The following is an 18,680-nucleotide window of genomic DNA, read 5'->3' on the forward strand; positions in this document are numbered from 1 at the left end:
GGGGTCATTTGTGTAGATCCTACAAGGTTTTCCTACAGAAAATAAGAGCTGAAATAAACAAATATTGAAATTGAGCTGAAAACAACAGCCATTTTTCTTTATGTTTTACTCTGTAACGTTTTCCTGCGATGTCAGATTTCTGAAAGCAATATACAGTTTTGTCTGCTGGACTCTTCTGGTTGCGGGGATATAAAGGGCTTGTAGGTTCATCAAGAACCCTAGGTACCCAGAGCCAATAAATGAACTGCACCCTGCAGTTGGTTTTCATTCTATACTGGGTATACAGCAATTCATTTGCTGAAATATGAAGAGTGAAAAAGAGGTATCAAGAAAACCTTTGCATTTCCAAAATGGGATCAAGATAAGGTTTTGAGGAGCAGTGGTTATTTGCACATCTCTGAATTCCGAGGTGCCCATACTAGCATGTGAATTGCAGGGCATTTCTCAAATAGACGTCTTTTTTACACACTCTCTTATATTTGGAAGGAAAAAATGTAGAGAAAGATAAGGGGCAATAACACTTGTTTTGCTATTCTATGGTCCCCCAAGTCTCCCGATAAAAATTATACCTCACTTGTGTGGGTAGGCCTAGCGCCCGCGACAGGAAATGCCCCAAAACACAACGTGGACACATCCCATTTTTTGACAAAATACAGAGCTGTTTTTTGCAAAGTGCCTACCTGTAGATTTTGGCCTCTAGCTCAACCGGCACATAGGGAAACCTACCAAAGTTTTCCTCACATTTCGGTGACAGAAAGTTGTGGAATCTGAGAGGAGCCACAAATTTCCTTCCACTCAGCGTTCCCCCAAGTCTCCAAATAAAAATGATACCTCACTTGTGTGGGTAGGCCTGGCGCCCGCGACAGGAATAGATCACACAACGGTCAATGTTGGTCCTTACGTGAGGCAGCTGTTGACCCTGGGGTGATCCATTCCTGACGCAGCCACTAGGTGTAGGCACTCAAGTGGGGTAGTGTTTTTATCAGGACAGGTGAGGAGTCACTGGATGGTAGGAATTTTGTGGATCCCAGCATATTCCTGTAGTTTGTGTGACAGAAATTTCTGGGTAAGAAAACTTTGGGGAATCCACACAAGTCACACCTCTGTGGACTCCCCCGAATGTCTAGTTTCCAGAAATGTTTGGGTTTAGTGTGTTTCTCTATATGGACGCCGAATCCAGGACCAAAAACACAGGTGCCTGCCTTACAAAACCAGTTTGTTTTGCCATAGATAATTTTGATGTCTCCACAATGTGATTTGGGTGGTGGAATTTGGGGCTGAACTAAATTGGGGAGCTCCCAAGAGAGCACTCTCTCTCTCTCTGCTTGCCGCCGCATTCACCTGCTCTCTGGGTTGGCCTAACCCACTATTACCCAGTTGCACGAACAGCTTGCGAAGGGACAGCAGGACTGTCCTCATCACCTCCCTCATAATGTACTGGAAGAGGAGTTATCGCATGGGACTCCTCTGACTGAAAAATCACTCCCAGAGTCTGCGCCATTGTCCTATCCCTCAGATGCTGTCTCAGTATCTGATGTCTCAGTCTCTGATCCTATGTCAGAGCGGTCCTCTATAACCCGAGTGCAGGCAGCAGTCATCCATCAAGATGCCATCTCTGCTATTGGCTAAACTGTTGCTCTAAAACACTAGCCTACGTAGACAGTCACAAAATCGATGGTGTGTGTGAGATACGTGCAACAGTAGAGACCACCTTACCTGCGCTTCTTCCCTCAATCAGCACGTACTTTCAAGACACTAAAAAAACACCTTGTCACATACCATTCGTCACAGTCTTTAGCACCTCCTGCGCCCAGTCCAACAATCATTATTGGTGCTCCCACGCCCTCCTCCTCGGATTCCCTCATTACCACCCAGCAAAAGTGCCCTTCATCTCTCCATAGCCGCCCTCCACCCCGCACATACATTTCATTGGTATTATAGCGCAGGTAATGGCTGACTTTACTAATGTACTCAGCTATTTACATAAAATACAGATTTGCTCTTTGCAGTAGGCATATAAACCTTCTGCGCTTCTTTATGGCACTAAAACTGCCACTAGACAAGTCGGACCCTTTTCCCCCCCAGGGAAACCACACACATATTGACAAAAGTAATATATATATGACAGCCAACCACCTGAAACTCAACTCAAGCAAAACCGAAATAATCCTCTTTGATCCACACAAAAACACCTGGGACCCCTCATGGTGGCCCACCACGCTAGGCCCTGCACCCACCCCCGCCAACCACGCACGCAACCTCAGCATCATCCTAGACTCCTCCCTCTCGATGACCCAACAAATCAACGCTCTCACCTCCTCATGCTTCAACACACTCCGTATACTGAAAAACATTCAAATGGATCCCCACAGAGACCAGAAAAACTGTCACTCACGCACTCATCAGCAGCAGGCTTGATTACGGAAACGCCCTCTACGCCGGCACCACTCTAAAACTCAAGTACAAACTACGCGCATCCAGAACTCAGCAGCACGACTCATCCTCGACCTCCCCCAACACGAACACATCTCTCCACACCTCAAATCCCTCCACTGGCTCCCCACTGACAAAAGGATCACCTTCAAGATCCTCATCCTCGCACACAAATCACTCCACAACACAGGCCCTGCCTACCTCAACGAGAGTCACCTTCCACACCCCCACACGAAACATCCGCTCAGCTGACCTCTCTCTCGCCTCTGTCCCCCGCATCAAACACACCACCACCAGGGCAGATCCTTCTCCTACCTTGCACCCAAAACCTGGAACGCCCTCACAACCCACCTTCACAAGACCCAAAACCTACTTCTTTTCAGGAAGGGCCTCAAAACCTGGCTTTTCGAACAGTGAACCTCCCAGCCCCTTTCCCTCCCCCATCCCCCCCTCCAGTGCCTTGAGACCCTCACGGGTGAGTAGTGCGCTTTATAAATCTTTGATTGATATATATAGATCTACCTCTATATATATATATATATATATATCTATCTACATAGATATATCTATAGATATATATCAATGTACATAGATATATCTATCTACATAGATATATATATATAGATCTATATATACATCTATTTTTTTTAGTTGTTGTATGGTTCCTTGGGGGCCAAAATGGCCCCCAGGGAAACCCTACAACATCTCCCAAAAAGAATATGCCCCCACAGGGGGTCACCCTGCCCACGGGCGACCCCCTGTCATTTTATTTTAATCTTTTATTTTTTTTATTTTATTTTTTTGGAAGAAAAAAAAAAATTCCCCTGGGGGGGGGGGGGGGGGGGGCCTGATCGCGGTCACAGCTTTAGCTCTGGTGTAATGAGCTTGCAAGCCTTCATGAGGTTACTTTTTAGCCAGTACATAGCAGATTTTAAGGCAGAGTATGACTCCTCTGGAGAAAGTCCACTTCTGCACAGCCCTACCTTTTTTCACACCCACATACCCCATGAAGAGTAGGACACCCACCTGGAACTCTTTTGTATGATCAACGTAGAACACCAATGCTCTTTTTGGGTCCAAGCGGTGGAGTCTCTCCATTCTTAGAAGGACGTGGGAGTGCATTAAAAAAAAGGCAAGGCAATAGATTGGCCTACATGAAAAGGTGTGACTACTTTTGGCTGAAAAGAGGCTATAGTGCAAATCACCACTTTGTCAGACTAGAAAGAGAGGTAGGGTGACTTAGATGATAAGGCCTGCAGCTCACCCGCTCTGCGGGCAGATCAAATTGTTTCAAGAAGGCTGTTTTCAATGTGAAAAGCCTGAGGGGACAGTTGTAAAAAGGCTTGAAAGGAGCGCACATCAAAAAGGTCAAAACCAAATTAAGATCCCATTGGGGCATAATGAATGGGGATGGAGAGGAGGGATGAGTAAGACCTTTGAGCAACCTACATACAAAAGGAGACTTGAACAAGGAGGGTTGATGAGGCAACTGTAAAAAATTTGAAGTAGGAGATAAATAGCCCATAAGAGTGCCCAAAGCAGAGCCCTGCTCGGCAAAAGAAAGAATAAATAGTAGACCCTCAGAAAGAGAGGCAGAAAGGGGATCAACAGACTTGTCTGTACACCATGTCACAGATTTCGTCTAATGACAGGCGTATGCCGTTTGGGGGGAGGGACGCCTGGTTGCAATGGTAGCTTACAGACTTCGGGAAGGTGGTCAAAAGTTGTCAACTGTTGCTGCTCAATCTACACTCAAGAAGGCGGAGAATGGACAGGTTTAGGTGGAAAACCCCTCCCCTGCTGCTGCAACAGATCTTCCCAAAGGGGCAGTCTGACTGAAGGACTGAACATCATGCTAAGCAGCCTGGGATACCAGACTCTTTTTGCCCAGTCTGGAGCCACATGGATTACTTGTGTCCAGTTGTTCATGATCTTCTTAAGAACTCTGGGCAGGACTGGCATGGGCAGAAAGCTGTACAAGAGGCTTAAATTCCACTCTAGATTAAAAGAGCTAAACTGCTGACATTGCACTTTCTTGGTGGAGGTAACAGATCTAACCAAGGCTCTCCCTACTGCTGAAAAAGACCTTGCGCCACACCTCCAGATGGAAATGCCATTTGTGACCTGCTAGGCATTTTCAGATGAGTTTGTCCACTCTAGTGTTCTGAGAACCCGCCAGATGTTACACCACCAAGGATATGCCCTGTTGTTGCAGCCATGTCCAGAGGCAAAGAGCCTCTTGACAAAGGGTCCAGGACCCCACCCGACCCTGCTTGTGCTTGTCTTAGTACCACACGGCGGTGATGTTTTCGGTGAACACCTCTACTATCTTTCCCTTGATAGAGGGAAGAAAGGCTTTCAATGCCAGTCGGATCACATGGAGCTCCAGCATGTTGATGTAGAGTCCCGCTTCCACTAGAGACCAGATTCCTCTGATCTCCACCTCTCCCAAACAGCCGCCCAATTCCGGGAGTGATGAGTCTGTCACTACTGCTAGATCTGGGTTGGGAAGGGAGAGGGATATGCCTCTGGCCCAATCACAGTTTGGTAACCACCACTGCAGGTCTCTCGCAGATCCCTCCGAGATATGGACCATTTCAGAGAAATTTCCCTGATGCTGCACCCACTGAAACTTAAGGCCCACTGCAGAGCCCGATATCCCAAATGGCATGTGTTACTAGCAGGATGCAGGAGGCCATGTTGCCCAGCAGCCTCAGTCAGTCACACTGAAATCCAGGATAGAGACTGAAACATCGGTATCATAGCCTGAATATCCTGGACTCGCTACAACAGGATAAGCCCGAAACTTCACTGTAGCCAGAACCACTCCAATGAAAGGGAGTGTCTGAGAGGGAGTCGGATGTGACTTTGGCAAGTTTATAGTGAAACCCCAGTGAATGCAGGAGGTATGACATTGTGTGAAGATGGGAGACTACAGCCTGAGGCGAGCCTGTTTTCTACAACCAGTTATCCAGGTAGAGGAAGACTGATACCCCTGATCTCTGCAGATGAGCTGCAACCACCGCTGTCACGTTGGTGAACACCCAAGGGGTGCTGGGAAGACCAAAGGGGAGCACGGTAAACAGAAAGTGCTCACGGCCTACCATGAACCACAAGTAACGTCTGTGTACTGGTAGGTCAGGAATGTGAAAATAAGCATCCTGCAAATCCAACGCTACCATTCAGTCTCCCGGGTCCGGGCAGACAAGACCTAAGCTAATGTGATAATTTTGAACTTCTCCTTCTTCAGGAAGAGAAGGTTAATAGGTCTAGGACAGGGCAAATACCCTTGTCCTTATTGGGGACACAAAGGTAGCAAGAGAAGCAACTACAGACTACTTCTGTCACCGGAACTCTCTCTATGGCTCCCTTGGCCAACACCGCTGCAGCTCCCTTGCGGAGAAGGGACAAATGATCGTCTGTCATCCAGTCGAAAAATGGTGGAATGGACTGAAGGGTAGTCACAAAGGGGAAGGAATAGCCCCTTTGGAAGATCTACAAAACTCACCTGCCCGAAGTAATGGATTGCCAGTGGGGCAGGTGATGGCGAATCGTGCCGCCATAGTGGTAGAGAGGCAGACTATGAGGGCTTAGAGGCTGCTGCAGAGAGATGGGCAGCAGACTGACCGGACCGCTGGCCATCTGACCCATGAGGTCATCGGGTCGCGTGCCATTGGCACCCCAGAGGCTAGGCAACATGCGCAGCTCGGTTGAGGATGTGAATTGGCATAGTGGGAAGCCCCTTCCATTTCCATGAAAAGCACAAAAGAGACTGGGAGGGGCTAGGGGCCACCACGGGTCCCAAGGACCTCATTGTAGCAGGAGAATCCTTGAGGCTCTTGAGTGCCAAATCTGCCTTGTCCCCAAAGAGACAGGTGTCATCAAAGAGCATGTCCATCAGAGAAGCTTGCCATTCCCTGAAAAGCCAGATGTCCTGAGCCTGGTGTGGTGCCTCAGGGCCACTGTTCTTGAAACTGCTGTGCCTCGCGAGTCAGTGTCTAGTCTGCAATAGAGCATGAACTTTGCTGCATCTCTCCCATTGGCAACAGCTGAGAGAGTACAGCCTGGGCCCCCTCCGGGACCTGTGACAGCATTTGCACAACTGTGTGCCACAGCATGAGGGAATAATGGCTCAAAAGGCATGCAGTGTTCACACACCACAATGCAAGACTGGTGAATGAAAACATTCTTTCCCAAATGAGTCCAGCCTCTTCGATTCTTTACCAGGGGGAGCAGTAGAGAACGAGCCATGGGAAATAGAGGCTTGGACCACCAAGATCTCAAGGGTGGGGTGCTGCATCAAGAGATGTGGGTCGACAGCTGTGGGATATTGTCCTATTCACAGGAGTCCCTGTGCTGGGTTTGGACCATGAACTCAGTAGGATGTTTGTAAGGGCATCATGGAATGGGAGCAGGGGTTCAGAGGAGGAAGCTCCCAGTTGCAGCACCACTGTCAAGAGTTTAGTCTTGAATGCCACTGAGGTAGCTGAAGGTCCAGGACCTCAGCTGTCCTCCTCACCACCGTTGCATAAGAAGCTCCCTCCTCTGTAGCAATGGTAGGGGGAGAAAGCATACCAGTATCTGGAGATGTGTCCAGTCCACTGGCTTCACCCAAGATCTCGTCGTCAGTCCATTTCCTCTTCGTATGGCTGGTATTCTAAGGGGTCCAGCAAACCTGCCTAGTCTTTCCTGAGGCCTAGCCCACCAGAATACTGCTCAGGATCCGAACTAGGAAGCAAAGCTTCTGCCAGCATTGGAGTCGGCATCAGGGGACACCCATCCGGCTCAGTGTCAGAGTCTGGGATGGCGCTGCTAGTAGGAGCCGGAAGGGTCGTCATCAGAACCGGCAGTGGGTAAGGTTGATGTGGTACAACCAGTGCTGATTTTGATCCAGGACTGGATCCGTGAGAGCAAATCTGCACAGAGGCAGAAGCCACTGGCGCTTTAACTCAATGGGGCCCCCCTCTAGCCCTGTGGGGCACAAAGGCGCTCCCGGCAGGGTCAGACTGCTCAAAAATGAGACGCATGGCCTCATAAAATTCTTTCAATTGGGCAGGGGTCCCTCCTGCTCCCGGAAACTGGATGAGGCATGGAGTCGACCCAGACACAAGTTCTGAAAAATGAGGCCTATAATGATGGCGCTCCCTCATCCTCACACAGAGACGATCAATGCCACCTATTGATAGGCAGGGGTCCTGCTCATGAAAAATTTTCAGGATCTAGTCTGACGCCTGGGGAGAGTTCAACGGTTAAGAATCTGCCAAGGTAAGAAATCTGCAAGCTAGAAGTCTCTATCAGCTCTCCATTTTAAAGACCTTTAAGTGTATGCAGTGGTAACTAGTCAAGCACTAGATGCGCTGAAAGCAGTCTACCAATAACAGACAACCTGCTCAATTTTTCAAAATGTCTGTGTTATCAGTACAGGAATAAACGCCAAACTCGTGTTGCTGAGAATCTTCACTATAGTGGACTCTGAAACAGGCATTAAAGGTGGTTTGCAGACAAGCAAGTTCCCATGGTGCATGTTATTAAGGGAAATTTGGACATCAATGGACCAAACACCACCTCATAGATACAGTCCGCATGAAAGAAAGCAGATAATTGTAATGCTCTGCCACCTTTGAGATCTATTCAAAGTGTAATAGGCAATGTCATTTATTTTTGTCAAAGACCGAAGATATGTCAGGAATGATCATGGGACATGGACAGAGTGGGGGATTATGCAATTACAGATAATTAAAAACATATCCTTTGTAGAGAAACCACTAATGCGATAATGTATAAAAGAAAAATGCCCAGTGTTTTAAGTGGGATGAAAGGGGTGAGGACCTACTCTAAAAAAGGAATGCCCTACTTAGCATTTCTAAGACATCTCCACAACAGGCACACAACATACAACCAAATAGAAGCCCATACTTGACAAATACTAAAAAAATAAAATAAAATAAAAAGTCTTACAAGAAAAAGAATAACCGAAATCAGCATGACATTTAACAGTTTATTTTGTAATATTTTTCTTGGCCAGGAGCACTAAAGCAGTTGATAAGGTCATTTAAAAACTAAGCAGCATATTGGTTGCTTATTACTGCTACAGTTAGAGTCAAGCACACAAACAGGATATTTCAGTTAGACAAGAGGAATTAAATAATATCCTTAACACTGGTACACATATGGCAAGTAACTGAGTATCCACTGCCATCTTGTTCTCAATTTGAAAAGGGACATCCGGTGACAATCCATGGCTGCTCCTATATGCAACAAAACATTACTAAGTTTTTATTTCTTCAGGTTGTGGACAAAAAAAAGCTAATTTACCATTTATTCACTTAAGACCATGGTCCACTTAAAAGCCCTGGAAATACCTAGATAGAAAAATGGCTGCAAAGAAAGGTTTCCACACTGAAACGATTACTTCAGGTCCAAAAACATAAGCGTGACACACAGGTTCATGTGACAAATCTGGAGATCTTGACTCAGTTTAGATTTATAATTTGACAAAATTATAAAGTTGGCTCATCAAGAAGACTGGATACTGGGTTTGGTGACTTGGCTTCAGAGCTTAATATTCTTCGCTTAATGGTCAGCTAAACAGATTCCCAAAGATTGACACAGGCTAGGGCTGTGCAGCTTTCCAGCAACCTTGTGACTTTGATAGACTTGCTCATAGTTCACCTAAAGCTTCCAGGGCCCACATTTATTTAAGGAGGTAAACATACTGGAAATTAAACTTTGCCATCCATGATGGTTTCTTCTAAGGAACAGTTGTGCTTCAATGAGATTTGATTTTGTATGATAATTTGTTGGGGAGTTTTCCTCCTCTAAAGATCCCAGTTGGCTGGGACTCTTCAAAATGGCCTTTGGAGGTTCCACAAGAGGTCCCTCAAGTCCACAGCACACGCCAATGACCAAATAAATTGCTAATGGTCACAACAGCCATCTAAATACCATACCATGTAACTGAGTATTCTTCTTACCTCAATCACTTAAGCTGCCATATTATGAAACTCCCAAACAGAGAAACAGCTGTCCGCAATACACCAGGATGTAATTTTCTATGGGTATTGTCAGGGAACTGCCTTCTCCAGTTCTTAACAAGTTCTCACAAAAAAAATTCAAAGCAAAAGTTGCAAAGGTATTCTTTGGCAAGCAATGCAGGGTTTCTTTTCTGCCCAGCCGCCAAACTTCTTCCAGGGCTCTGGTGATTTTTAGCTAGGTTTGTGCTATACAAGTACCACTACGTACACAAAATCATTCTTTTCTTCAAGTTTAAATCTCCCCGAAACGTATGAGCAGGGGTTCTTAGAAAGGAATTCTTGTACCTTATTGGCTGTTTTCCATTAGCAATCCATTCAGGAGGTATTCTCTGTTCTGGGAAAACTAAAAACGTAGCAGTCCCTTGCAGGCATCCACCACACTAGAAGGTTCTGACTTGCTTTTCCTACTTTCTAACTCTACCAATGCCCATACAAATCAGCAGTGTCGAGGACTTTCAAGGACTTTATCGCACCCCCGTGAAAGCAAATGGCATGAAACCACTTGTAAAGCTGGATATTTAAATCCTGGGAGGGGCAACTCTAAAGAACTCTGGGCAGTGCAAGTCTTCTATTCTCCGCAGCTAATCTCTCCTTATCCACAGATTCTTAAAATGGTGTTGGTGGGTGATGGAATCAGCAAGGCCACAAGCATACATTGAAGCGATTCATTTACAGCCCAGGAAGCTACCATTGTGAATTATTCAGTGTCTTTGAGAGAAATAAAAAACTATTAATCTTTCATATTATATTACAAATCTGCGCTGTTGGGAGTGCCTTAGAAAAACAAATGAAAAACAGTACTAACATGCATCGGTTTTTCAGCAAATGACCGACTGGTCTTTGCGTATATAAGGTTAAAGTTCAGGATAGCCTTTTGGAAATGTAAATAAAGTTAAAAGATTGAAATCAACAAAAAGAAATAGGAAAAACCTAAACGAAAAAATGAAAAAAACGAAGAAATAAAAAAAGATATCCCAGAAATTTCCCAAAGAGGAAGATTAGAATTGTGGGCCAGGGAGGGTCAATAGACAGCTTGACAAATTTGTAGTGTGGTATCATATTACAATGGGAGTAAATATTTTCGCTGCTCTTTGTTTTTTTACTTATCACCGGGACAGAAATGGGGGTGGCTTGACAAAAACGGAAAAGTGGGAGGCTCTGGACAAAATGTAGATGAGATGTTGGCCAGGAGACATTTTCATAAATAGGGCTCTGACTTAGTTCTTTTTTCTTTTCTCCGTGGGTGTCATTATTTAGACGTCACTTGTGTTCTCATCACCAGGTAATGACTCCAAGGGACCTAGGTTCAGCTATTGTTATTAACAATAGGTCTCGATTCCATGTACCTTTTGTTATGGGTCGAAAACTAGGAGATACTTTATACTGTATTTAATGATGTCACTCTCAGTATTTCATCTTAAAATCAAAAATTTCTTAACTTTTTTCGTACCTTTGGATGTTCAGTACCAAGGCTAATTTTGCCCTTAAGCCATGTTAGACATGAGGATCTGCTTCCCAAAGGCCACTTTCAATCATTTTGTAGGAATTGGAAATTGTGAAATTTCAGCCATGTACTTCCAAATATTTTGTCATTTAGGAGCGGTAAACTCACTATGGGCTAAGGTATGTCTCAAGAAAGTCCAACAATGTTCTGCTACTCGTGAGGTTCATCACTTTGCCCAAGTCACTATTTCTTTCTCACTTATGGTGGGGCCTCTATTTCCTCCTAGTTCATTCTCGTTTAAGTAAGAGCCAATGTTTGGACCAATTTATTCTGATATTGATGTCAGAGCACAGTCAAAGAAACAACCTTGATGGCCAAGATGGGTAAGAATGATCGCTTGATTCTTTTACTGGTTTATAAGAGGGCACTCATCCATTGTGCATGTAACTATGTTGCCTTTCTTCAACGTCTTTTAAAGATAATACATCACACTCTACTGCTAGTTGAGGATACTGACATCTTACTCTCTTTCACTCCTCATTCTATTTCAGTCTTTTGACTGTACACCACCAATATTTCTGAATCAACTGCAATGAGTCAGCATGGGACCAATAATCTACACCATGGGCAACACGTGTCCCATTCACACTTCACCACCTCTCACAGAATACCCTTTTTACAGTTAGAAAATATTCCATCACTTGGAAAGGTGGTTAAAGAGTTAACATTTCTCTCTCTAAAGGCTTTTTGCTTTTTGTGGCCGCCCCGTTCATCTTGGGGCTCTATATTTTTGGTAATGATTTGTATTAGAAATATCTTATGGTGTTTGTGGCAAATATGCTGCCATCAAGCACTTGAGGAAATGTTTTATGTCTGAATATGACTATTATGGTGAAGTATTGTGTTGCTGTCATCTACAAAAAAGTGTTTAGAGATCTTTTCTTTGGGGAGGCCTTTAGAATATATATTAGTTGTGTGTGCTGGGGGGGAGGGGGAGTTAGGGAGAATCTGCAGGGCTAGTTTTTCCTCACAATGTTTTTTATGTGCTTGTAGCTCCTGTGACATTTATTGCCCTAGCTGGGTGATCTTGTGCCCATTTAAGAAGATGGAGAATGCCTTTAAACATGGTGCTCGTGACAGCCTCTATTGTACACCATCCCTTTGCCAGGCTCCAAAGAACGAACTCATCTCAGTGTCAAGTGCTCTAGCCTGCCCCGTCGACGGATAGGGGTTGTTAGAGTCTCACACTTCAACCTTCACAACCTGAAAAGCATGAGTAGCCAGGTACTCTCTGTAAATACATGTTTATTTATTGAAGAATTCTGCAAGTATGCTAGCTGAGAGACCTGGCTATCTTTGAGGAGCCAGTAATGTCTACCTTCTTCCTGGGGCTAAAGTACACCAGAACCATTCTAGTTGTTGAACAACAGTAAAGCATGGGACCAGAGAGGAAACCAGTGGGCACACGCTCCTTTAAACTGCTGTGTGTTAAATACCCAATGTCACAGAGAGCCACAGGAGGCGTTATATACACTCATAACTAGATGTGCATAAATAAACATGCCAGCAGTTTTTGATGCACACTTGCTCTGGAGTAAATACTTCTTATTCTGTCAGCAACAAAAATGAGTAAACCTTCATTTCACACTTCTTAACATGGACCAAGATTTGCCGTATGTAAATAAATAATGTAAACTAAGATTTAACATATGCCTTTTTTAGCACTTCTACACTGGAAAGAGCACAGTCAAGTCAGGATAATAAAAAACTTAAAAATGCATTATAATTTGAGACTGCACCGACATCCATGTCTTTCCATGCATTCACATATTGGAAAATAAAACACGTGACTCCTTGTCCCCTGTCAGGACATGATTCACCATGGCTGTCCATGAAGAACTTCAAAACGGGAGACTGCACACATTCTTACTTCCAGTAAGTTACTTTAAGAAATAACGATAAGATACCTGGCAATGGACGTTCAGCTTCTGGTAGATTGAAGGTTTCATGGAAATTTCCTTTTTTTGTACTATGAAAACGGCTTCCGTCTTCATCTTTGCTCAATCCAGCGGGACCGCTGGAACTCACATTGCTTCTTGTTGATGTTGTCTGAACCTGTACGGAAACAAATTAAAAGCTCAAGAGTATTCTCCACAGTTTGCTGTTTTAACATGAAAAAGTAAGACCAATTTGGAATACTAAACTAGAAGCTGTCTTTTCTTTCTGGCAACATTGATGCGTAGTGAAGACAAACAGCAAGGAGTTGTACATGTGTAGAGATCCCCAGATTGAGGCATTCATTTTGTCAGTAAACAAGTTCTTTGATAACCAGCACAAAGTGCCCTTTTCTAGCCAGGACAGAACGCACAAGACGTCCTTGATGAAATACGCAAGGCTCTTTTCGCGTTATGACTTTTGTCACAAAGGACTCCGCTTTCCGAAATGGGGCCATAGTGACTGATGTTCTTCCATTCCATTGCTTATAATTTGTTTTCAATTAATTGCACTTTTTTTTATTCATTCAAACAATAAAATAGTGCTTTGCTACGTATTTTCAAATAAACTTTTTATTTTGTTTTGCAGTCTAGTGGTTATTTCAAATAATGATATACTTCCATTACGTTCATTTTATATATTCATGTTATGTCTGCATTTTTATATTACATATGTATGCATTTTAAAATTATTATTTTGTAACTATGTAGAATGTAGAAGCTCAGGCTGAAAAATATAAGAATAAATGTAATAAATTAAATTCTTGGTTATGGCACAACATCCATGGCTGTGAGTCTAACAAATGGAGAACTATAGACTGATGGAAACGTTCCTAATAACCAAGTTTAGCATGGAAGTTGAGCTAAACATGGGTGGAATAAACCTCAAGGGGTCGCCATTTCCTTGTCCAAAATAGTAATTTTCCAAAACATGGGCTGAGATTTCTCTGGAAGCACAAGGATCCATTTGATTAAGGACACCGGATTCATGCACTGACAGCAAATAAATAAATAAATGCATTGAAATGATGCTTTTATTTATTACCTTATGAGGACGATCCAAAAGACATCAATCTATTAGCCCATAATGATACATAGTGAAGGGACGAGTCTGCAATGCTGCTGTGGCTGTACTCTGAAAATAAGCATTGGCAAAGCCAAAAGGGTCTCAGCAATGCAAGAGTTATTGGCACTGGCAATGTATTTTAGCCATTCTGCAAAGCAGCAAGGGTACTGTCCAGCATGGCTGAAAGTTACGTTAAAAAGTGCTACTGAAAAACAAGGGGATGCGCATGCCTGTTAGAAAGAGAAAAATATTGAAGTATGGGGATGCACTATGGTGGCATTGAGCGAGGAAAGGCTATCGTTATAGGGCAAGAGTGTGCAGAGTCCTGATCAATAACGGCCACAAAACCTCTTGATCAGTAACACCCGCACACCAAGACTCGTGCCGTGGCATGACCAGTGACATCCACAGACAAAAAGCGCTGGCAACTATCCCCCACAGGCAACCCTGTGGCACTCTCAGAAGACATTCTGCTGGATTCTATGTGCACACACACCACATGCAAGCACTTAACAAGGAGGGAGGGATAGGAGAGCCTCCTCTAAACAAAACAAGAAAAAAAGGTCACTTCACCGAGAAACTTCACATAGCAGCTACGTGACTTTGGAGTCTGAAGTCCCTTATGCACAACACACCAGAAAACAAGGAAGGCGGCGACTCTCTGATCCCACAGCAATAAAACATGACAAACTATAACCATATGAATGCAGATTTCTCACACGTAGCCCTGAACCAGTTAAAACCATAGTGAAACACCCAGAGGGAGTGAGTTGAACACACCCATACAACAGTATTAAAAAAAATAAAAACAGCCCTCCTTAAATGTGGTGGAACCGGTCACACATTTATAAATTTTTTTTTTTTTAAAAGTAGTATTGAAATAATGCTGAAAAAATGGCTGCTGCATATGTTAACAGTAGTTGGCCGGTGCTCTTAGGGCAGGCTAATCACCGGAAAAGGTATGATGTATGCACGCCCTTGACAAATTGGAAGAACACAAAATGGAGAGACTATGGTGCCAGCAAATGGGAAGCCTATGGGCAGGCTTGGAAGCCCACAAAGTGGATACAGCAGGTCTCTTTGAGACAGTGCATGCACGCAATCTAGAGTCTAAATCTAAACATGTATAGAGGGTCACCGGCAGAGTGATCTACAGGGAATGTATATAAATATCGACATTTATGACATTCGTAAACATCTGTTCATTTCTAATGTAATGCACTGCATCTACGTGGGGACTGGGAGTAACTTCTGATTTTGACCCCGAAGGACTGCAGCACTTGAAGCGAAACTCTTCATCCCCCTACTAAAGATCACTGTTGTTCCGGCCACTTCTTAAGATGAAGAAACGTCCTTCAAAGGTTAATAAAAATACACTATCTTCTGTGATGGTACCCCTTAATCCTGAGCAAATAAATGTCACTCTTGATAAAAATACATTTTGCTGCATGCCTTCCATTGGAATGGAGACTGCACAAGAAGTGCTAACTTGCCCTACAACCAACCCTATCTGGGAAAAATTCCTAGAAGCGAGTAATGTATCTTAAGGAACAGAACAGTTGCTCTATCAGGGTCATTTGTATGTATTTTGGATTTACCAGGACAAAGTAAATTGTACTTAGATAAATTAATATGAATCAAGTACAAAAAAAACCAGCACATACCAACCAAGAGTAATCAACATGCATTTGATATATTGTTTCAAATCATAGATCAGTACATAAGAATTTGCTACAAATTAGAAAAGCAGGTGACTGTGCAGTGCTTAAGTGTATCAAACATGCAAACGTGAGTAACTGTAGGTACAGTGCATGAAACAAGAAAAACAACTGGCTTTCAACAATTTTATATATTAAGAGGCTTGGTTACTTTTGAAACAGAGCCCCAGATGAGTCACTAAACAGTGGCCAACAGAACAGTCAATTAGAGTGGATGTCAATGTTTCAACCAACTGAGTTATTTATGTTGGGACCTCATCAGGACAGTGTTGATAGGAAACTGCGGAGTTGTAACTCTTCTAAAAAAAAAAAAAAAAACTGAGGAACACAACTTGTTACTGTGAGGTACCTTGAACCACTGCCGAAGGAATTCCCTGATATCTACCAAGTTGGGAAAGTGAACAGCAGCATAAAATATTCACTGTCTGCTGAGACACAATTGCCGAATTTTCTTTGCTTGGTTTATGTTAATTTCTCTAGATATAACTCACTGTCTTCTGGTAAGTATAAACTGCAGTATAACACCCAGCCCTAAACAACCAACCCTAGTCAAAATACCTTTCATGCTCTGTGACCTTCAAAATGTTATCTTCTAACACACCGTGTGGTTCAATGCATACCTCTTCCAATTTAAAACTAACCTTAACTCACCACTCTGAGTAATGCTACCACAAAGAAAGATATGCCTATTGTTTTACAACAGCCATCACCTGCCTACCAGCACTTCAGCACTGTCACTGAAGAATGTACTGACGGGCAAGCGTTAGGGGACCTTTGATTGGGATAAGCCACATGTCAGAACACTTTATTCACAGTGGGTTCCAATCAATGCTCGTTTCTCACTCACACATCAGGCTAACATTCCACAGAATAAGTACTTGGTTCTTCTTTTCTATAAGAGTCTGTCCTTAGGTTTGCATGCCATGCTTATTAGGCCTGCTGCAGTTACACTTAGTCTGTGGATACCTTTTCAAGATCCAGAGAGCAAATGAAAGTCATTCTCAGTGCCAGAGAATGACATCATTAAGTTTCTTTACTATCCTGGAATGCACAACATGTATGCAATTGCTTTGCTCACAGAAAAGCTTACGAACACGGATACTTTCTATAAAAAAAATGGATGCATCAACTTCCACTCAGTCTATTTTCTAGTGGCTGATGGCTACATCCCAAAGACATACTTCATTGTATGAAGTGCTCATAATCTGATCATCACTTCCCATCACAACCATGGCTGCTCAAATTACTTTTTGTGGTGGACAGTTCACAAACATATGTTTCAAAAATGTGATTTCTCCAGGTGTTCTACCTACTTTGTTATTTTCCTCATACCCTCATCTTTTCTTCCTTCACTGGATAACAAATTGTCTATATGCCCACTCCAATGAGAAGGCAATTTGCTCTGCTGATTACATTCAAAACTCCAATCTCCTTCTCCAAATGCACTTTATCATCACCTGAAGAGCTAATTTTCTATATTCCTAACACATTACCATTAAGCAATTTCTTTTAATCTTTTCAGTACTATGAAGCTAGTTTCTCTTTGCTTGTCTTTTGTTTAAGATAGAGCTTCATGCAACTACTTTTTATATCAAACCATACTTCTTCATTGCCATCAAGATAATTTGCTTCTACAAGTATCCTCTTGAGAAAATTGCCCATTCTTGCAAAGCAGACTCTCCCAATGGATCCGGACATTGAATGAGCTAACATTCCTCTTGTTTTTAAATACCTCATTTAATACTTTTCAAAAGACTCTGTGACATTAGGAGTATCCCATATGAACACAGCACACTGTGTCATACGTTTTGTAGAGATCACACTTTAATATAAAAGATGCAGCATGAGGTTTCTTTTGCAACATGGAACTTAGAGAATTGGATGTTCCATCATTCGCCTAGAATCACTGGCAATGGAGATGATGGAATTTCATATGTGCGTGCTAATACTCATTACAAAAGCACTGGCAAACGAGGTCATGATGAATGAACTGAATGTCCACTGCTTACGACGTGGTGGACGTTTTCAATCCCCTTGCCGAGGTGAGTAATAAGCCTAAATGTTCCAGGAGTATTACAATCATAAACTTCACCTTTTAGATGTGGGATGGAAAATGCACCTCCTGCTCTCGGGCTGGAGCGCACAAACTGAAGTAAAGTCACAGGACATGTCATGCGTATCTGTACCTAGTCTTTGAGGTACAACAAGGTGTCACTGTAAGAATGAGCGCAGTGTGCTTCTATACACACAGCTAGGGAGACTTGACTACCATCACTGTTAAAAGGTCACGGAGATCAGCAGCCGGAATTGCACCTGCGAAACCTTTGTATTTTTTTTTAATCTGGCACATGACATCAGTCTGCGCATGATTACCATTTGTGCAACCAGAAGTCACTGCACTGATATGTAACATGGATACAGATATCTTGATTACTTAAGATCGGTATCATTGTCCTAAACCATGAAAATCAGGTTCAAATTCAGTTCCTTGCGACTCAAGCATGTATGTCTTAAAAACACAATAAAACTGATATTCGTCAAATAAAGACCAAAACCCGAGTCTTCAAAATACTACAAAAATGTGTTTGTAGTTTTATATTTAAACTAATTCTAATGCACCAAATTTGCCTGAACTACTGGGACAGCTTGACGATTTTGTACCTGCATACTCAAAAAATGATGACTTTGGAAGATGAAATAGTAGTATCACATCACAAAACTGGCAAGTTAAAATTGGTGCTGTGAACTCAATGGTCAGCTACGTGGCTCAAGAGAAAATGGGTTAGCATTTAAGATTAGTCTTTAAGTGACAAAACATGACCTTCAATACACATCACGTGCATAAACGGCAAACATTACAAAGGAGCAATACACACGCACACAGAGCGTCAGCTTATGGAGAGATGTCAGAATTAAATAATGTTTCCAAGCTATGATCCATACCTTGTCATGACCTGATAGCTAGCAGGAAAAGAAACAACAAACACAAAT

The 18,680-nt window shown here is 43.1% G+C and overlaps 1 protein-coding gene across 1 annotated transcript in view; it reads right to left on the reverse strand.

Annotated features, from left to right (window-relative positions):
• GRAMD4 (GRAM domain containing 4) overlaps positions 1-18,680 on the reverse strand; it is a 479,241-nt gene that overhangs the window by 41,710 nt on the left and 418,851 nt on the right. The window contains exon 15 of the mRNA XM_069229727.1: positions 12,879-13,026. Within this exon, the coding sequence (XP_069085828.1) occupies positions 12,879-13,026 (148 nt within the window). The remainder of the gene's footprint in view (positions 1-12,878; positions 13,027-18,680) is intronic.

Source organism: Pleurodeles waltl, chromosome 4_1 (assembly GCF_031143425.1).
Source record: "Pleurodeles waltl isolate 20211129_DDA chromosome 4_1, aPleWal1.hap1.20221129, whole genome shotgun sequence".
In the NCBI taxonomy this organism is placed as follows: domain Eukaryota; kingdom Metazoa; phylum Chordata; class Amphibia; order Caudata; family Salamandridae; genus Pleurodeles; species Pleurodeles waltl.